The 22,802-nt window shown below is 38.1% G+C and overlaps 1 protein-coding gene across 2 annotated transcripts in view; it reads right to left on the bottom strand.

Annotated features, from left to right (window-relative positions):
- The window catches only part of LOC128657288 (zinc finger protein 260-like), a 169,645-nt gene that overhangs the window by 25,842 nt on the left and 121,001 nt on the right, over nucleotides 1-22,802 (bottom strand). For both annotated transcript variants that reach the window (XM_053711573.1, XM_053711574.1), the window contains one exon: nucleotides 16,381-16,491. In XM_053711573.1, the coding sequence (XP_053567548.1) occupies nucleotides 16,381-16,491 (111 nt within the window). The remainder of the gene's footprint in view (nucleotides 1-16,380; nucleotides 16,492-22,802) is intronic.

The raw sequence follows: 22,802 nt of genomic DNA, 5'->3' as shown, positions 1-22,802 counted from the left end.
CGCCAGCTATATTATCTATATTAACCCTAAGTATATTATAGTTAATATAGGTATTACATTATATATATTAACTATATTAACCCTAATTATATTAGGGTTAATATAGTTAATATAGTTACTATAGTATTTATATTAACTATATTAACTCTATCTAACCCTAACACCCCTAACTAAATTTATATTAAATTAATCTAATTCATTTATAAACTAAAATATTCCTATTTAAATCTAAATACTTACCTATAAAATAAACCCTAAGATAGCTACAATATAATTAATAATTACATTGTAGCTATGTTAGGGTTAATATTTATTTTACAGGTAAATTGTTAATTATTTTAACTAGGTATAATAGCTATTAAATAGTTATTAACTATTTAATATCTACCTAGTTAAAATAATTACCCAATTACCTGTAAAATAAATCCTAACCTAAGTTACAAATACACCTACACTATCAATAAATTAAATAAACTACAAACATCTATCTAAAAATACAATTAAATTAACTAAACTAAATTACAAAAAAAAACAAACACTAAATTACAAAAAATAAAAAAAAGATTACAAGATTTTTAAGCTAATTACACCTATTCTAAGCCCCCTAATAAAATAATAAACCCCCAAAATAAAAAATATTCCCTGCCCTATTCTAAATTAAAAGAATTTCAAAGCATGCCCCAAAGAATTCAGCTCTTTTGCATACAAATACAATACCCCCCCCCCATTACAACCCACCACCCACATACCCCTATTCTAAAACCACCCAAACCCCCCTTAAAAAAGCCTAACACTACCCCCCTGAAGATCTCCCTACCTTGTCTTCACCACACCGGGCCGAACTCCTGATCCGATCCGGGCGATGTCTTCCTCCAAGCGGCAAAGAAGAATTCTTCCTCCGGCGATGTCTTCCTCCAAGCGGCAAAGAAGAATTCTTCCTCCGGCGACGTCTTCCTCCAAGCGGCAGCAAAGTCTTCATTCTTCCGGCGGCATCTTCAATCTTCTTTCTTCGCTCCGCCGCCGCGGAGCATCCATCCCGGACGACTACTGAACGACGAATGAGGTACCTTTAAATGATGTCATCCAAGATGGCGTCCGCCGAATTCCGATTGGCTGATAGGATTCTATCAGCCAATCGGAATTAAGTTAGAAAAATCTGATTGGCTGATTGAATCAGCCAATCAGATTCAAGTTCAATCCGATTGGCTGATCCAATCAGCCAATCAGATTGAGTTCGCATTCTATTGGCTGATCGGAACAGCCAATAGAATGCGAGCTCAATCTGATTGGCTGATTCAATCAGCCAATCAGATTTTTCTAACTTAATTCCGATTGGCTGATAGAATCCAAACAGCCAATCGGAATTCGGCGGACGCCATCTTGGATGACGTCATTTAAAGGTACCTCATTCGTCATTCAGTAGTCGTCCGGGATGGATGCTCCGCGGCGGCGGAGCGAAGAAAGAAGATTGAAGATGCCGCCGGAAGAATGAAGACTTTGCTGCCGCTTTGAGGAAGACGTCGCCGGAGGCAGAATTCTTCTTTGCCGCTTGGAGGAAGACATCGCCGGAGGAAGAATTCTTCTTTGCCGCTTGGAGGAGGAAGACATCGCCCGGATCGGATCAGGAGTTCGGCCCGGTGTGGTGAAGACAAGGTAGGGAGATCTTCAGGGGGGTAGTGTTAGGCTTTTTTAAGGGGGGTTTGGGTGGTTTTAGAATAGGGGTATGTGGGTGGTGGGTTGTAATGGGGGGGGGGGGTATTGTATTTGTATGCAAAAGAGCTGAATTCTTTGGGGCATGCCCCACAAAAGGCCCTTTTAAGGGCTGGTAAGGTAAAGAGCTTTGAAATTCTTTTAATTTAGAATAGGGCAGGGATTTTTTTTTATTTTGGGGGTTTATTATTTTATTAGGGGGCTTAGAATAGGTGTAATTAGCTTAAAAATCTTGTAATCTTTTTTTTATTTTTTGTAATTTAGTGTTTGTTTTTTTTGTAATTTAGTTTAGTTAATTTAATTGTATTTTTAGATAGATGTTTGTAGTTTATTTAATTTATTGATAGTGTAGGTGTATTTGTAACTTAGGTTAGGATGTATTTTACAGGTAATTGGGTAATTATTTTAACTAGGTAGATATTAAATAGTTAATAACTATTTAATAGCTATTATACCTAGTTAAAATAATTAACAATTTACCTGTAAAATAAATATTAACCCTAACATAGCTACAATGTAATTATTAATTATATTGTAGCTATCTTAGGGTTTATTTTATAGGTAAGTATTTAGATTTAAATAGGAATATTTTAGTTTATAAATGAATTAGATTAATTTAATATAAATTTAGTTAGGGGTGTTAGGGTTAGATAGAGTTAATATAGTTAATATAAATACTATAGTAACTATATTAACTATATTAACCCTAATATAATTAGGGTTAATATAGTTAATATATATAATGTAATACCTATATTAACTATAATATACTTAGGGTTAATATAGATAATATAGCTGGCGGCGGGGTAGGTAGATTAAATTAGGGGTTAATCATTTTAATAGAGATGGCGGCGGCGGTGTAAGGGGCTTACATTAGGGGTTAATAATTTTAATATAGATGGCGGCGGTGTTAGGGGCTCACTTTAGGGGGTTATAGATATAATATAGCTGGCGGCGGGGTACGGAAGCGACGGTTTAGGGGTTAATAACTTTATTAGGTTGCGGCGGGGTACGGGAGCGGCGGTTTAGGGGTTAATAGCTTTTTTATTGTTAGGATAGTGAGGGGGGATAGCGGATAGAGGGTTAGACGTGTCGGGCTATGTTAGGGAGGCGTGTTAGACGTGTCGGGCTATGTTTAGGAGGCGTGTTAGACAGTGCGGGTGATTTAGACTTTAGTCAGGTTTTATAGGCGCCGGCAGTTTCTAACGTGGCGCAAGTCACTGGCGACTCCAAAAATCTGTACTTACGCAGATTTCTGGACATCGCTGGTTTGTGAGACTTGCGCCACTTTAGCAAGTGACGGCGCCGCATATTGGATGGCTCGAGTTGCGAGCTGAAACTGCGGGCGACGTGGGTTCCCTCGCTTGCGCCGCAAACTGCGATCTATATCGGATCGCGCCCATTATATTTAACATTTGAAAGGTGCTTTTGAAGTGCTGCCTTTTTTCAAATTTTATGTTCTCACTTATGGCTTACTCGGCCGGCTTTGGCGTGCACCCTCGTAGGTGTGTATGAACAGTGTGATTGCCCTTGAGCTTCCAGATATACACTGAAGATCAGAAAGGTTCTTTAGTGGAGTTTTCCTGCTGCACTAGTCTGATGAATAGCCAAGCAAAAAAAAAGGGGGTAGAAAAAGGGAAAAATAGAGCAAACAAAACGAACAGGAAAAAAATACCATCAGAAAAAAATCAGGGTGGGGTCTCATGGAATTTATCAGGTAAGCATTAAACGACCAGTAAATACAGTAGATTTGCATAATACACAAATGCATGATAACAAGATAATGCAATAGCACTTATTCTGTGATAGCCATCAGCCAATCACAAATGCATATACGTATATTCTGTGAATTCTTGCACATGCTCCGTAGGAGCTGGTGACTCAAAAACTGTAAATATAAAAAGACTGTGCACATTTTGTTAATGGAAGTAAATTGGAATGTTGATTAAAATTGCATGCTCTATCTGAATCATAGAAGAAGTTTAATTTAACTTGAGTGTCGCCTTTAATTATGTTTCTTTCATACAGGTAGTGAGAAGCCACAAAACATTACTCCAGGGAACTAATACCCAAGTAGTGAAGTCCACGAGTAATGAGGGTGGGATGAGCAGACCCTTCATGCTGATTAAAACAAAGCTAAAGGTTTTTTTGATTGCTTCCCCTTGTTCCAAGTTTGGGGCATTCGCCGGCGTCAATACGCTCGCCAGACATTGCTGCTGCGGATCCTCATATGATGACCTTATTTATAAAAAAAAAAAGGTCAAAAACACATGCGTCAAGAACGGCGCGATAAACATTGGACTGTTGTTAACTAACAGTGATCGATGTCACGGTTATTTGGGTTTTCCCCAACTTTATTTATACTATTTCATTACTGTCCATGAACAAGCACATTTCTCTAAAGCTTATCTTTTATTTTTCATCTGTTAATGTCCAAGAAATAGCTAGATTTATACCTCATAGAAAGTTATTTTTATATTTATTTGTTATACAAAAAAAATCGGTTATATGATACTTTCACATAAATTAATGTGTATTTGTATTTCTAGAAGTCATGATATGCTTTTATCTCATGTTTTTTTATAAATGATTACAAATGCTAGAAGTTGTACATATATCTTTGCACATACTGTACTTGTATGTATGTATATATATATATATATACACACACACATGTGTGTGTGCGTGTGTTATGTCAGAAATTATATATATATATATCCTCCATGTGTATCTGCACTCACAATCTCCTCAAGTCATCAACCAGGGTGCCAGGTCAGTAATATTCACAGTATTTTCAAAATAGGACTGCACTCACTGGATTTAAGCATAAAAACTTATTTTATTGTGGTAACGTTTCGGAATCCACAGACTCCTTCCTCCTTGTACTGGTCTGAGGAAGGAGTCTGTGGATTCCGAAACGTTACCACAATAAAATAAGTTTTTATGCTTAAATCCAGTGAGTGCAGTCCTATTTTGAAAATACTATATATATATATATATATATATATATATATATATATATATATATATATATATATATATATATGTGTGTATGTGTGTTATGTCAGAAATCTTTTGCAAACATATTCACATGTCCCTAAATTTCTTTTTTTGTTCTAAACAATGTTGTCTTTCATATCTCTATGTTATTTATACCACTATATGTATATAGTGTAAATTTATTATTATTCTGAGCAGGAATAATTGTGAATATAACATGTAATCAGGGTATCATATGTATTTATTTGCAATCAATGGATATTTTAAGAGCTGGGCCAGTTTCCTCTATGTACCTGTATAACCCCTCCTGATTGCAATCTAGTTTTATACACAGGTGTTATAAAATGGGCTGGCATATAAGATGACATTTCTTACTGAAAAAGAATTTCAAGAGAAGAAAGAAAAACACTGAAACTATCATGACAATAAATAGGTGATTTTAATTTCTGCTATATCTGAATCATGACAGTTTAATGTTAGGTGGGCTATCCCTTTGAGCTATCATTTTAAGATTATATTGAATCAAACATAAATTTGAATTTTAAATTCATTGTCTAAAATATTACATTGTGTGTCCTAATGTCAGCATCAATGTTTATCTTTAATACTAATTTTACATATACATACTTTCAAAGTATAATACACAATGTAACAGATGGCACTTAAAAGTTCTGATGAGTGATCAATGACACAAGTATCAAGCAATTTGATTCATTAGTGATAGTTTAAAATGTATATTTGAATCAGATTGGCTGATGTCATAAATCATGTGATTATGCATATTCCAATCAAAAGTGGTTGAAAAATTCACTAGTGTGTGGGTTGCTTAGGAGTTTATGTCATAATTGGTGCGAAAAGTGTTGCATCAAATTTTGTGCAAAGTGTAGAGTGGAAATTGTATTACATGGATTAAACATGGTGCAAATAGATTTTTCCAAAAAAATAAAATGAAGTTAGCTATATTATGTTGTGTATTTATTTCATTTTTATCTCTATATCTATTAGGGCAACCAAGTTTGGGACAAAACTTTTCAACAAATTTAGAGAAATAATATTGTCCCCTTGCTTTGTAATGAGAGACAAAGTTGTAACATAATTCATAAGTAGTAATGTATTTTTCATTTTTATATATATCTACTAATGCACCAAATGTGGAGCAATATCATTGTTTGATTTAGAAAGGGTATACAATTTTAATAAAGTTTCTAATTTACTTTCATTATGTAATATACTTCATTCTCTTGCAGCATCGAATGTAAGCTTTCTGTGTTTTCAGACTCCCATTGATTTCTATGGCATCCGCGGCCTCAAGGGTGGCGGATTGAAAACTAAGTACACTGCGTCGGAATAGACGCGAGCGTACCTGTTAACTGTTTGATAAATTGGGAAAAGGGTCAAATAGAGTCGAATGTGAATTTGAAACATCTGTAATGATGCAAGCATCGATCTGCGTCGGATTGAGATCACGGGAGCGTATATATCGTCACTTATTTCAACATTTGACAAGCTTGATGCTTTGATAACTATGGCATGTCAATCTTGCGACAAATACAACGCAGGATTCAAGCTTATTTTCTGACGCTTTGATAAATATCCCCCATGGACTGTTCCTGCTTGGAAGAGGGAGAGGAAGACTTTTGACTTTTGAAGTTACGACAGGAACGAACATTACTTTGATGTCCTTTGAGTCTGTTCTTCTTATCTAGTGGTAGAAAAGACCCTTTTCCACCTGTATTTTCAGAAATTGTTTCTGCCAGGCCAAGACCAAACAAGGAAGCGCCAGAAGCTTGGACTTGGAGGTAACATCAGCTGACCAAGATTTGACCCACCAAGCCCAGCGGGCTAGAACAGTGAAGCCAGACATCTTGGCTACCAGTCTAATAACTTGCATGTTATCATCAGAAATAAAGGAATTGGATAGTTTGAGAGCCTTAATCCTATCTCAGAACTCTTCTGAAAAAATGGTTCAAAATCCAATAGGAATGAGAGCTGCTTAAATCCTATTGGCTGACTTGAACAGCCCTAAGGCAATGGTATCCCCAGTATAAAAGGGGTACCTTGTATTTGAATCCTCAGTGTGCGGCAGACGATCGCATGAAGAGGATCTCCACGTCGGATCGATGGACCTCCGCCTTGGACCTTCGCCTGAACCTCTGCCTCCGAACATTGATCGCTTCGCCTCTGCAGGGATAAAAAAAGATGCCGGTCCCTTGATGGATGAAGATGAAGCCGCCTGGATGAAGATCGTTCAAGCCAGAATTCAGCAACTCTGTGTACCTAAAGAGGTGCTAGTGTTAGGTTTTTTAAAGGTTTTTTTTGGTGTTTTTTTTTAGATTAGGTCTTTTGGGCAATTATAAAAGGCTTAGTTTTTTTTAGAGTTAGGTTTTTTATATTGGGGGGTTAGTTGAGTGGTGGGTTTTACTGTTGGGCGGGTCTGTATTTTTTTTCAGGAAAAAGAGCTGATTTCTTTAGGGCAATGCCCTACACAAGGCACTTTTAAAAACTATTGGTAGTTTATTGTAGGCTAGGGGGTGTTTTTATTTTGGGGGGGCTTTTTATTTTTATAGGGGTATTAGATTAGGTGTAATTGTTTTTATTTTGGATAATTTCGTTTGTTATTTTTTTGTAATTTAGTGGTTGTTATTTTTTGCAATTTAGTATTTTTTATTTTTTGTAATTGTAGATTAAATTTTTTACTAGGGTTATGTTTTTTTAATGAGCAATTTAATTTATTAAATTTGTAGTTATTTTAATTTAAGTCTAATAGTTATGTTAGGTTAATTTATAGTTTAAACTTAGTTTTTTTAAATTCCCAGGTAAGTTTTTATTTATTTTAAGATAGGGATCTTGTAATTTTAATGTAAAGTTAGGGGGTTGTTAGGTTTAGGGGTTAATAGTTTAATTTAGTTTTTGGCGATGTGGGGGGTTTGCGGTTTAATAGGTTTATTTAGTGGTAGTGATGTGGGAGGCCAGAAGTTTAGGGGTTAATAAATGTATTATAGTGGCGGCGATATCGGGAAGCGGAATAGGGGTTAATATCTTTATTATAGTGTGGGCAATGTTGGGGTGTGGGGGGAATAAGGGTTAATAACTTTAGTATAGTGGCGATGATGTCGGGAAGCAGCGGAATATGGGTTAATACATTTTATTAGTGGCGGCGATGTCGGGAGCGGCAGATTAGGGGTAAATAAGTTTAATATACAGGGAGTGCAGAATTATTAGGCAAGTTGTATTTTTGAGGATTAATTTTATTATTGAACAACAACCATGTTCTCAATGAACCCAAAAAACTCATTAAAATCAAAGCTGAATAGTTTTGGAAGTAGTTTTTAGTTTGTTTTTAGTTATAGCTATTTTAGGGGGATATCTGTGTGTGCAGGTGACTATTACTGTGCATAATTATTAGGCAACTTAACAAAAAACAAATATATACCCATTTCAATTACCGTATTGTTCCGCATATAGGCCGCACTTTTTTCCCTTGATTTGTAGCTTTAAATGTGCAGTGCGGCCTATATGCGGGGTGCGGCCTATAATCGGGTGCTTATCGGCAAATTTGTACTTGCGCAGTACAGCCGAACTTCCGGTGCACCCTGTGGCCTTATGGGGATTGTAGTCCGCTGGAGTTGGATAGTTTTGCAACATTTTGCAAAGGTAATTGGTTTGGATAATGAGCAGGACGCTCATATGCAGGAGCCGCCACTGTGAAGGTGTGTAATGATGCGGTAATGCTGTGTAATACTGTGCTGAGCACAGTGTAATTTGGAGCTTGGGCTTATGAGGGAGGAAGTGAGTGGAGCACACAATGTCCCATATGAGTCCGTTTTGCTACTGATATTGTCAGGTAAGAAAGTGCTTTTATCCCCATCACATCGTACCTGCTAAAAATGTACCAGTACATACAAAATTATTTAATATGTTAAAATAAAAAAGGGAAAGATGCTGTACTCCTTAGTACTGGTAATTTCAAATGTGAAAAAAAGCCTTTATTCAGCCATTACAGCTTTAATGGCTGAATAAAGGTTTTCCTTGTTTTTCTTTTTTCTATACACTTGGGGAAGTGTAAAAGTATCCCCTGGGAGCTGACACCCTGCATTGGGACTCAGGCTCTGTCAGATGATGGCTCGCGGCTTCTTCAATACTTTTGCTGGTGTCCCAAAAGCGATTCGCCACAATAATCACACACCCATATTGGTTCCTCCAATGGGTAATACTAGTTCCGGACACACCTACACACATGCGCATTGGGAAACAGCAGACGCTGACAAATCGGCAATATAAGTTCGTGGTATCATTAATGTCAATATACACCTGATGAAACGGTCATCCAAGACCGAGAAACGTTGTGTTATATTACAAAATAAAGTCAAGTTTTATAAGACTTTGGATCCACAAACTTTATTTTATTTAATTGTAGCAGTTTTGTACATACATTTTGGAGTTTGCTGTTTACGGCACTATACGGTCCTAACTGCACACAAGAGCCGACCGGGTTTGGCTATCTCTAACTAAAGATTGTATCCTGAGTAAGCAGATTGTTATCGGGAGAGCAAGTTATCCGGCATCCATCTGAATACCCTATAGAACGGGTCAACAAGGACGGTGGTGGGAGTTAGCTGGACGACTCATAAAGTTCCAGAAGGCGTTTGTGACACTTCTCAAGTGTCAAGGAGCTTGTAAGTATCAGTTTTTCATGCGCATCCGAAGCTTGTTTGTACCCATTGATCGTACACTATGGTGGCGCCTTCTTTTCCATTCTATATTCATCTTTGATGATACCAGCCCAAACCAGTACTCCACCTCCACCTTGCTGGTGTCTGAGTCGGACTGGAGCTCTCTGCCCTTTACCAATCCAGCCACGGGCCCATCCATCTGGCCCATCAAGACTCACTCTCATTTCATCAGTCCATAAAACCTTAGAAAAATCAGTCTTGAGATATTTCTTGGCCCAGTCTTGACGTTTCAACTTGTGTGTCTTGTTCAGTGGTGGTCGTCTTTCAGCCTTTCTTACCTTGGCCATGTCTCTGAGTATTGCACACCTTGTGCTTTTGGGCACTCCAGTGATGTTGCAGCTCTGAAATATGGCCAAACTGGTGGCAAGTGGCATCTTGGCAGCTGCACGCTTGACTTTTCTCAGTTCATGGGCAGTAATTTTGCGCCTTGGTTTTTCCACACGCTTCTTGCGACCCTGTTGACTATTTTGAACTCACGCTTCAGAAGCTTTGCAATTTTAAGAGTGCTGCATCCCTCTGCAAGATATCTCACTATTTTGACTTTTCTGAGCCTGTCAAGTCCTTCTTTTGACCCACTTTGCCAAAGGAAAGGAAGTTGCCTAATAATTATGCACACCTGATATAGGGTGTTGATGTCATTAGACCACACCCCTTCTCATTACAGAGATGCACATCACCTAATATGCTTAATTGGTAGTAGGCTTTCGAGCCTATACAGCTTGGAGTAAGACAACATGCATAAAGAGGATGATGTGGTCAAAATACTAATTTGCCTAATAATTCTGCACTCCCTGTAGTGTTTGCGATGTGGGAGGGCCTCGGTTTAGGGGTTAATAGGTAGTTTATGGGTGTAGTTTTGAGTTTTATGTAACAGTTTTGTTGCGTAAAACTCATAACTACTGCTCTCAGATGGCGGAATGGATTGTGTCGTATAGGCTGTAACACAAGCTTTTTAGCCTCAACTCAAAATTTGTAATGGCAGCAATATGGAAAACCCATGAAAAAAACGTAATTTTTTTTTTCGAGTGCAGGACTGACGTTGTGTTACAGGCTAAAAGGCTTGAGGTACAGCTATACCGACAAAACTAGTAATGGCTGCGTTGCTGTTTTGACACTGAAATGGCAATTTTTTCAGCGTTAAAACACGAACACACAACTCGTAATCTAGGTGTGTGTAAACTGCATTGAACATATCAGCAATAGCCAGTGATGAGAACTAAGTACGAGGGAGTATGGTTAGAAAATAATTAATACCAACAAACAGTACTTTGCAGATACTATAGGTCCTTTGCAAGCTGTGCTGAAATCGCCTTTATAGTGATCAAGTCCCTCCGTCTCCAGATATGTCCCAAGCGATTGGCCGCATCACTCCAGGCGACACCCAGGATCCATGGCTCCATAGACTCACTTTGTATGATCAGTGGCAGTCTAGAGTATGTGCCAGCATCTGCATGCCGAGGGGCTCCATCTATTTCACACCGTTCGTCTGTAGGCAGCTTTGGTAGATTCGAGGATAGGCTGTGTTGTCCTGATGGAATTCGTATTAGGCTCTGGACATCCAAAGTGGAATTCTCACTCGATGATGAGGTGTCGTGGTTAGCAGTAGCCCTACATGGTGCTGTAAGCTCCGCAAAGCCAGTGTCCATCTTGTGTCCTAGGTGCTCTAGAAGGGTCCGCAAAGATGTGTATAGATCCTCCATGATGAATTAAAGAGGTGAGGAATCTAGAGAGTGACTTAGGTAGTGTGAGTTGTAAATCACACTATTGCTGTCCCTGAACTTTTAGTAGCTGCGATTGTAGTCTATAACCTTGTGGTCATTCTGATGGACTTAGATCAGAGTTAAGTTCCCCTCTGAGGCTTCTCAACTTGATTAGTGGCGTTGATAGTATGGAAGTCTTATTGGGATCCTCAGTAAGGCTTCTGAATCATGTATTAGCTAATAATTGTACCCCTAATAACGGTGGTAATAGCCATGGCTCATGTAGTGTGCAGCCGACCACTTTGGCAGTTGGCTCCACCCCCAAAATAAAATGTTATATTCTAATATTTTAATAGTTTAAATGTATTAGGGACTGTCACTTTAAGAACAGTACTTCGGTCTGAGAGAGTCTAACACTACGTTATTTAAACAAACAAATTAGTACTCCCACACCTCAGACTGACTGAGATGTCTAAACCTGACCTTTCGGCATCAGTGAGGACGCCGCTCCACTAGAGAATTGAAGCGGAAGAGCAGGTCACGTGGCTCGCTGACAAGAAACTGTGCAGAAAAAATACAAGCTTGCATTTCTGACTACTCCCCGCCATGATAACTTTAATGGCGTACTATTAACATGTCCATAATTCATCTCCTCGTGGACATGGCTGCAATTGTTCAGCATAGCTTAAAGGACATTTTACTCTTAACATACTTCATACATAGATATGGCACACAACTGTCTGCCACAATTTAAAAAGCAACCGCTCTAACTGTATCTGTGAGAGACTAGTCCACTGCCAGGACATGCACCTCAGCAGAGCAGCTAATGTTTAGCTCTACAATGAATCAGTCTCATTGAACGCATACAATAAAAAGAAGTGTAACGTAACAAGCAGCTTGCTTAGCTAAAAAACTGACAGCCCACAATAAAGTAAAAGGGAATATACTTTTAAAACCCAATAAAAAAGTAATAACCCCTGTCTCTTCGTCACAATATAAGTGCCTGCTACCTGCCTTAAATATCCTGTATAAAAGATATACATGTCCTTTAACATTGCAGTGCAATCTTCTTAAGTACTCATCTCCATACCTGTATGTATGTATTGGTACTTGTAAAGCGTGGCTAATCACCCACAAGGGTCTCAAAGCGCTGCTCATTTTATCGACCTCGGAAGGATGAAAGGCTGAGTGGACCTCACCGGGGATCGAACCTGCAATCCTTGGGATGCTACATAGCTCAGTCACAGCTCTTCTAAGTGTCCAGCACCTAGAAGACATAAGACATAAGACACTTACCTGCAATCTAGCTGTCCGGCAGGACAACAGCTTACAAGTTGTGAAAGGACACAGATTCCTTACAGAGACCTGTAGAAAAAAGAAAGAACAGAGTAAACCTACTCTGGCTTTCTATACTAAGGCAGCAATGTGTTACGAAACAGAGCAAGGACCACCTCAATTCTTCCTAACTGATTAAAAGCAACCACTGCTCTACTGAAGAGATTAATGTGGACTAAGCTAAACAGAAATCATTGCTTGCAGGTAAAAGTACCCAAAAATTGAATTCAAAACTTCACCTACTCCATTGACAGAGGCAAAGAGAATGACTGGGGATTGTGGGTAACACTTAACAGCTTTGCTGTGGTGCTCTTTGCCTCCTCCTGCTGGCCAGGAGTGATATTCCCACCAGTAATTGATGATGTTGTGGACCCTCAATATCTTAGGAAAGAATGATTCCCAAGAGTAATAGAACATGGACTTTCACCACCTGCATGGAAGAAACATTGAGAACATTTGTGGCTCTAGAGATGCATAGGATGTTAGTCTCTTCTAAATCTAAAACGTGATCAAATAGTACAGGGAGCAGTTTTTAAGTCTGATAGCTTGGATCAAGAGTTTGAAATTAGGATTACCAGCAACTATGATACAACTACTGTTGTGTTCTATTTATATGCCAGCCACTGTGACTGAATTTACAAATGGATGTTAATCTATTTATTAAAAATGTCTGAGAATTTTCTTATTTTTGCATAACTTCTAGGGTATTGTGGTTATATTTTCATATAATACAATGAAAAAAGAAAGGGTTGCACAGTGTTTAAACTCCAATAATCATATACTACATTAAATCAGCATTAAAAATGTGTAAATCGGGCCAATAATGAAAAAATAACAATATACACACAATATTTTTCCTGTCAGTTCAGTGTTGCAATGAGTACATAAATAATTGAGTCACCCCGGGATATATTACCTTCTCTCACTCCTTTTGTGGATCAGGTGACAGACACTCTTATTGTCAGTGTCCTATGTGTTATTGACACACAATTTTTTTCAATTTCAGGGCACTTTCTATGTCCAGAGACGTGGAACAGCGATGGGGGCTAAATTCGCCCCATCATACGCCAACCTTTTTTTAGGTTGGTGGGCATATTTCCACGTCTTTGGAGATTGAAACCCTTTCAAAGAGAACATACAGATGTACATAGACGACCTCCTGTTCATCTGGAGGGGTCCAACATCAAGCATTGCACAGTTTCTACATTATTTGAACAATGAAATTGGACTAAGATTTACTTTCGAGAATGACTCTGTTACTATTAGGATTTAACCCTAAGAGGATATAGGAATAGGACCATAGATACAAATGTTTACAGGAAGCCCATAGCCGGTAACTCCCTCTTGCATGGAAAGAGTTGTCATCCTAGACATACAGCATTAGCTAAAGGAGAGTTTACGAGAGTGAAAAGAAACTGTACCAGTAACAAGGAATTTCTAATACAGGCCAGAGATCTTGAAGTAAGATTGAGGGAGAGAGGTTATTCTAAGAAAACTATAGTGTCAGCCAGAAAGAAAGTGGAAAGTAGGCAGAGAACACAGCTACTACAATATACACAAAAAGGAAAACAAACCTTTAAGGGTGTGAATTTTGTAACAAATTATAGCTCCCAGTTCTAACAGATAGCTAACATAATTAGGAAACATTTCCCAATTTTAGCAGCAGATGATGACCTAACAGCTTTGGTTAAACAAGGTATTTGATACAGTTCCAGGAGGTGCCCACTGGGATCTATTCTATCACACACACAGATTAAACAAGAAGGATCAACAACTAGTTCATGGCTTACTAGTTTGGGAATGTATGGATGTGGCCACACTAGATGTCGGCCATGTGAATACCTGGAGAGGGCAAAAGAATTCAGTTCATGCATCACAGGAGAAGTTTTTCCAATTAAATCATGCATGAACTGTATGTCCACCCAGGTTATTTACATGCTCAAGTGTGAGGAATGCCAAGTTCAATATATAGGTCTCACCTCTAGGGACATAAAATCGAGGATAAGGGAACATCTGTGTACAATGGAGAAAGGCAAATTGACCAACCCTTTAGTGAACCATTTTTCAGGAAAACATCAAGGGAATTTAAGAATGTTAAAATGAAGTGCTATTGAAAAGGTTAGGGTCCCATAAAGAGGAGATGTGGACAAGGATTCTGGCAAAGAAGGAGGTATATTGGATTCTCAAATTAAGAACTAGATATCCGGAGGGTCTTAACTCGAGATATGATATCATAAACTTTTGGAAATAGTTAGATTTCTCCCTAAAAGTAATGCTTTTCAGATTGATCCTTAGGGGTGTTCTAATAGGTATATAAAGGCAATTTAATAATATAGAGGAGGATATATACATACATTAATGTATTTTTCTTTAAATATACATGAACAAAGAATCTTTTATTAACTTTAGATTGTTAAAAAAATGGAATATGATAGTTCATGACAACTATGCCATAACAAATGGCTATTCTCCTAGTAGTTAGAATGGCAGGGATTAAATACACTGTTTTGGGTACTTTTTGGCACAATAAGATTGAAGCACTGTATACCAATGTGTAATTTACCTACTTTAATAGACTTTGAGAATATATACATAATAGTATACCTCTTAGATACAATAAGTAACACTGTGATTACCGCCTTGCCAAGCATTCAGCTGTATAACGAATTAAGCGTAGTTAATTAACCAATCAGGTGATTTTAGCATGTCTTTTTAAAGGTGAAAAGAATTGTACAGAGCAGGCTATGATTACGGCAGTATGCCGATACACGTAAGCCATTCTGTGCTACGCTAGAGTCATATATTTTTCTATACTGAGCGTTCCTGTCGCTTTTTTAAAGTGCCTAATAAACTTAAGTTTTATTATAGAGTGTGGTTTTCTTTGTACTTTTTTCTATATTTTCATATAGTATTAAATATAATGATTTAGTAAGCAGGAGGAGATAGTCAGAATATTATTTTGTATCTTTATTTTTGTTTTGGTTATTAAAAATGGAATTTTACTTGATAAATACATGAATGTTTACTTATTGCGGTATAACAATGCAAAGGGTTAAAAGTGATTTGTAGAGTGCAGATTGTTGTGTTTCTGTACAAGGAGACAAATAAGTTGGGAAAAAGTAACACCTTTCTGTGCCAATAGTACAGGCAATGCAAAGGGGAGAGGCGTGGCTGTCCAGGGAGCAAAGATCAAAGCATGGGTAGTATAATTCCAGTTTTGTTTCTGGTTAATCTCAGTTAAAACATAAATAGCAGAATGTTTAAATGATTGAGTGCATATAATGTAGTAGGGCAGTATGTGGTAGCATACCCCAGGGTCAATTGACCTGCTATATTTAATACAGTTTTCAGTAAAGCTGCTAATGGATGGTAAAGTGACATTTACACCAAAAATGTTTCTCTTTCATGATTTATGTAGAATATACAATTTTAAACAACTTTCCAGTTTACTTCTATTATCAAATTTGCTTCATTCTCTTGGTATTATTTGTTGAAGGAGCAGTAATGCACTACTGGTTTCTAACTGAATAGATGGGTGAGTCAATGACAATCGGTATATATCTGCAGCCACCAATCAACAGCTAGAACCTATATTGCTTCTAGGCTTTCCTTGATAAACCTTTCAGCAAAAGATAACAAGAGAAGAAAGCAAATTAAATAATAGAAGTAAATTGGAAAGTTGTTTAAAATTATATTCTCTATCTGAATCATGAAAAAAAATATTTGGGTTTCATGTACTTTTAACCCCTTAATGACAGACGTACCCTGTACTTCTGTGGTCATTTTGGGTTTAACTAGTGCAACTTAACTGGCGAAGCTGTGCTAGGACTGCATGCCGGAGGCAAGACCTGCGCTATATCCAGCGGGTATTTGATGGTAATGTGTTAATTAGTGCAAATCACCTGTAGCCGTTATAGGAACTTCATCCTCCTCAGTCTTCAGGTGATCACACACATACGGTTCTCCTCCGTGCTCAACCGCTGAGCCCTCTGAATGTGTCATGTCCATACAGCCTGTACAATAAGAATATACATGCATATGTGTAAGTTGTTTGTAGTGCTCGTGGGATGTATCATTTCTCTCACATTATATATAAATACAAATAATGTGATGGCCCAAAAATTACTTTGTGCACACAAGAGAATTATTTAGTAGACTTACACTTACTATCTCACCTGCAACTCACATACCTCACACACAATATACGTGCACACTCACCTGTAATTTACATACCTCACACACAATATATGTGCACTCACTTGTATCCCACATACCTCACACACAATATATGTGAACACTCACCTGTAACTCACATACCTCACACTCAACATATGTGCACTCATCTGTAACTCACGTATCTCACACACAACATATGTGCATATTCACCTGTATCCTGTGTCCCTGAGACACAACACACATTCATAGGTAAAAACAAGCAAACAATACATAGTCACTTACTCATTAAACAGAAAAATTGAGTGTCAATAGTCCACTGGTCTGCTTGAATGAACAGTACGGGGTCCAAAGGTCGTTGTGGAGAACAGGGATAATTCCATGCAGTTCTTCCGCTGCCGGTCTTTTCTCTGCGTCCTCAGCCGTAAGCAATGGAACCACGTGACGGCACTGACAAGACAGATTCCGGAAGCACGTCACCTCTACGCGTTTTATCCGGATGCGATCGGACTTCTTCAAGGAGGGTTTGGGAATCGGATGCTATCCACTGATAGCTGATTCCCTTTTATAGCAACCAGTGGCTACCATCATAGTAACCTGTTTATTAGTTTAAAGTATCCTTATTTCCTTCATAGGGCTTAATCCATTCCCCGTTTGGTAGCATTTATGTCAGAACACCCGGATGCATGCAAAAACACTTTGTCTGCATTTTTACAATAATACAGTCAAATAGTAAAAACAGTAATACACTTTATGTTAAAATGATTTGTTCACATAACTATTTCGATCCATTTAAAATGAAATAAATTAATAGAGTTAATGGTAACAAACAAATAACATTGAGCAGCAACAGGCTAAAGATAATGAGGTATTTTAAGTTAGGGTTATAAAGCTCAAAGGATGGCTCTCATAAGTCACCTACACAAATGCCTGTATGTCTATATCTGAGTTTAACCCTTTGGGCTTCATTGAGTCTAATTTATATATATATATACACACACACACACACACACACACACACATATATATATATATATATATATATATATATATATATATATATATATATATATATATGTGTGTGTGATCTTGGGAGAATCCTCAAGACTTGAGCCCAACACAGTGTCTGACTTGAGGATGTTCTAATGTTTCTTCAGTATTTTTTGTATCAAAGGAGCTCCCTCAGTATATGTGGTCATAAACTTATCTGAGTGTTTATTCTCCAAAGTTAGGGGCTGTTTATGACTATATTTGTTTTTAACTAAGAGCAAATCTGCTCTGTCATGTTCCACTGCCCTACTCTTGGTTGCTTCCAGCAGTTGTGGATTATACCCCTTTTCTAGGAACTTTTTGTCTAAAATTTCTGCTTCCTTGTAAAAATCATCTAAATGTGTCCAATTTCACCGGATTCTCACATACTGGCCATAAAGCACATTTTGAATCCAGCTTTTTTTGAGTGTGCTTTTAGTATTTAGAAAGCAATTCTTATCAGTAGGTTTGCGATAATTTCAACACTGCTACACCATTTCCCTGGTCAACAAAAAAACATCAGGTCCAAGAATTCAATAGACTCCTGAGAACATTTTTTAAAGAAAAAATTGTTGATTTCTATATATTTATAACATACATAAGTAAAAAATGGAATAAACAATAACAGAATTGGGAACATAATTATTATTCTCATTAGGGAGATGAAGACCATTTGCAGCATTCAAGGGTGAGTCCATATGAAAGTTCAAAAGAATGTTTTTAGGGCTCCACTTTCAAATAAACATGTAAAGTTTCCAACGTTGTGGGCCATCAATGTCCAGAATTTACGTTAAGACCCTGAAGTGGGTCTGGAGTCCCAGAGGAACATTATTTCTACATGGGTATCTAACTTGTTCAATAAGAGATAATGATATCTTTCTAGTTTGAGGTTGAGCTGTGTTTCTTGAATCCCCATTGGTAGGGTGGGGACTGACTCTTTCTTCCACAATCTCTGGATTAATTCATGTGCACTATTAATCATTATTTGTAGCAGTTTAAAATGAAATAATTTTGAGTTGAGTTTGGGATCCTTGTGAAACAAGTATACAAATGGATTATGGGGTAGTGGAGTACCAATGGTATTCTGAATATATGGACTACAGGACTTCTCTCGGGCGGCACCAACCCTCTGGAACGCACTTCCTCATGCTGTCAGACTTACCCCTAACCTCTCCTCCTTTAAACGTTCCCTAAAGACCTTTCTGTTCAGGGAAGCTTATCACCCTACTTATTAACATACTAACTTCACTTAACTAACAGCTGCCCTCTATCTCCTCACTAATATCATTCTCATCTTTGCAGTCCCCACCTCCTGTTTCCCATCCTACCCATCTAGATTGTAAGTTCCCACGGGAATAGGGCTCTCCATTCCCCCTGTTTTTGTCTGTAAAATTTTGATGTATTGTTTCTCCATTGTACTGTTATCCTTGTACCCATGGGCAGCGCTGCGGAATCTGTTGGCGCTTTATAAATAAAGAATAATAATAATAATAATTATGGATGTCCAAAATGCTTGGATTTTGGGATAAGCCCACCAGATGTGGCACAGGGTGCCTTCCCCCTGACATTGTCTCCTACAACGGTTGGAGGAGCCAGGGAAGAGGTGTTTGAGTCTCTGGGGTATGAGGTACAACCTGGTTAGCAATTTGGTGTTGGTTTCTATGAGTTTAGCCGATTAGAAACGGTAAATCTCTGTCCCAAGCCCTGGTGAAGGTTGGCAAATCAGTTTCATTTGGTGTGGTCAGCAGTTTATAGGTACATGATATTGTGTGAAGATTAGGTGAAGATGAACTACAAAAAATTTTGAACTGTGTGCGTTGTCTAGTCAGGTGTTGCTTGTGTGTCGTGTGAAAGTAGTGGCTAAGTTGGAGGTACCGAAACCACGTATTAAAAAAAGCCATTGCCCAGTAGTTCGACAGTCTGTCTCGGTGGCAAGCTGCCGTCTTCTACCAAGGTGTAGGCAGGTAGTAGGAAGTGAATGTCCCTCATGCTCATGGGGGTCAATGCAAGTCCTGGTGGGAAACTATCATTCTGTAATGTGGGTGTTAGTGGGGAAGGTATTATGGACAGGTTGGGGTGTGTTTTAACTATTTCTAGCCAGGTGTTATAAATCTCTAAGATAATTGGTTTATTGGGGTTTTAACCTTGGATTGGCTTTTATCAGACCAGCAGGAGGCCCCCAGCTGAGTGCAGTCTGAAAGTTCATGCTCGAGTTAAACCCATTGTTTGTGATGGTGTTTTATATTAGGGACCCCCAGTCCCCCCTGAGTAGGATTTCTGTAAAGGGTTGATTTGGCAATTCTAGGTGGCTTGGTTTTCCAAATATAGGCATTAATAATTGATTGAAGTTTTGGGATCATGGATTTTGGGAGAGGAATGGGAACAGTTTGTAAAACATCTAACATTTTTGGACGTAATGTCATTTTGGCTGCACTGATTCTACCCAGCCAGGATATAGATTTAGGAGACCAATTCGTAGTGTTCAAAAATATGTTCGAAGTTAGGGCGTCATAGTTCAATTTGATTAGCTCCACTTGGATTGGAGATAGATGTATGCCTAGGTATTTTAGGGAATGGGTCCTTAGCGTGAATGGGGCTATAAGTTGGAGAGATGTTAGATCTGTCTGTGTGATATTCACCGGGAGGATATCCGATTTCCAAAAGTTGATGGAGAAATTGGATACAGTGCCATACTCTCTAAGAATTGAGTGGACGGCTGCAAGGGAGCTAACGTTGTTTGTAAACATCATGAGGAGATTGTCGGCGAACAGAGCCAACTTATATTCTGAGGTTTTGATTTTAATACATTGCACTGGAATTGATGTGCATAGGATGGTGGCAAGGACCTCCATAGAAAGAAAAAACAGTAAGGGTGAGGGAGGGCAGCCCTGACGGGTCCTGTTTTGAATTGGGAAAGAATCAAACAGTAGGCCATTCACCCTGATTTTAGCCGAGGGGATAGTATATAAGGCAGTGATTTTGGATATGAATTCTTTGGATAGACCAAATTTGTGAAGGGTGCATGTCAGAAACGTCTAATCTTCTCGGTGAGAATAATGGAGAAAATGTAATGCTTTTACCGTATTGTCCTTGGCTTCTCTTTGCGGCACACACCCTGTTTGGTCACTGTGGATTAAGTAGGGGAGTAATAGGTTAAGTCGATTGGTTAGAATCTTGGAATTAATTTTGAGGTCCACATTTAGTAAGGAGATGGGTCTAAAGTTGGATGGGGAATCTGTCGGTTTACCCGGTTTGGGCAGGACTGTGATGAGTGCTTCTAGCATACTCGTTGGGAATGGTTGCTCTGGACCTATGACGTTAAAGAGAGTTAAGAAATGGGGAGGGAGAATTTGTTTGAATGTTTTGTAATAGAGGTTACTGAAGCCGTCCAGTCCAGGGCTTTTCCCTTGTTTAAGGGACTTAATAGCATCATCTAGTTCCTCATGGGTAATGGGTTGGCTTAGTAGTCGAAGGTGTTCAGGGTGGGTTTGGGGAAGTTGAAGTTGTTCCAGATATTTGTTGCATATCTGATTCTGATCTTCAGGGAATTGAGAGGGAAATAGGTTATATAGTTTAGTGTAATAATTGCGAAACTCATTGGCTATTTTTTTGAGTTTGTAGCCTTTGTGGCATTGCTAGTTATTAGTGAATGAATATATGACAAGGATTGTTTACTCTTAAGTGCTCGAGCCAATAGCCTACCTGGCTTGTTCCCTTGTACAAAATATTTTTGGCTTAGGAGGAATGCTGCATTTTGGGATTTGATATCTAGGAGATCATTAAGTTGTTCAAACCATCAACTTGTGAGGTGCACTTAAAGACTCAGTTGTAATAAAAAGTGAACTTTATTGAAGAATTTCTTAAAAAAACAAATAGTATGTCAGACAGACAATACATAATTAAATGGCCTTGTGAACGGTTAGGGCTCCACTCCAGGGACTGTATGCTGACGCGTTTCGGCTCCAACAGCTGTAATCGTAGCTGTTGGAGCCGAAACGCGTAAGCATACAGTCCCTGGAGTGGAGCCCTAACCGCTCACAAGGCCATTTGATTATGTATTGTCTGTCTGACATAATATTTGTTTTTTAAGAAATTCTTCAATAAAGTTCATTTTTTATTACAACCGAGTCTTTAAGTACACCCTGGGGTGCAAAGATGCAGACTGGAACCTCACAGTTGGTACCAACAAACAAGAGAGGCCACTACTTGGTGACAGACTACATGAAAAGCACTCCAGGGTTTAATGAATTATCAATTTACAAATAACTATTCATCAAATAGCACAACAAAGAGAAGACATTGGACAAATAGGATGAACAATTACAGCTATGGTATTAAAACATAACTTTTAATAATAAACAAATAATAAAAAATAAAAAATTGGATTAAAAACACACTTAGGTGCCTAGCAATGGTCAAAAAATCAAAGGATGTGGTAGAAATAGAATAATGCTACTGAGGTAAGCAAGTGAAAAAATACTAGTATAACTGCGGGGATTTGCAGTTATTTAAACACTTGCTCTGTAAGGTGTGTGGGGGCTCATCCACTGCAGAATGGTATATTCAGGATTATAACAAAAAGTTAAAATTTAGGCACTAAATAGCGTAACTAGTAATGCTAAGGAGGGAATAGTAACAGTTTCTTATATTGTCAGCAGTTCTCTAGAACAGCGAAAATTGTGATCGTGCAATTTTATAGCATAGGGGAAATGGGAACTACAGCCACCGCTAATCTCCTCCTAATGTCAGTGAAGGAGTAATGTTATGGATGTGTGTTCAGGTAGTGTGTTGGAACAGTCTACTTATAGGATTGATAATTAAATTATACAAATATAATCTTGTGGCCGGGTAGAAAGGTAATTTATACTCCCAGAAACTTTATAATGTGAAACAATATTGCTCGAGTTGTGTGCTGATCTGTAATGCCTGGACGTTAAATAAATATAGTTCAGAACAGATATCTAAGAGATGCTTTGATTTGCTGCTATTATATATCGTATGGCTCAGTAATTGATTTGTAACAACTGGCACTGTGGTGTTAAATTCAATGTCTACAGTAATATTATCAACGGCAACAGTATCACCTGAACATTGTGATTGTTACAAGTCACAGCAAATTACA

Source organism: Bombina bombina, chromosome 4, assembly GCF_027579735.1.
Source record: "Bombina bombina isolate aBomBom1 chromosome 4, aBomBom1.pri, whole genome shotgun sequence".
NCBI lineage: Eukaryota > Metazoa > Chordata > Amphibia > Anura > Bombinatoridae > Bombina > Bombina bombina.
Note: the sequence above shows the minus strand (reverse complement) of the source record. Positions and strands in the feature narration are given on the sequence as shown.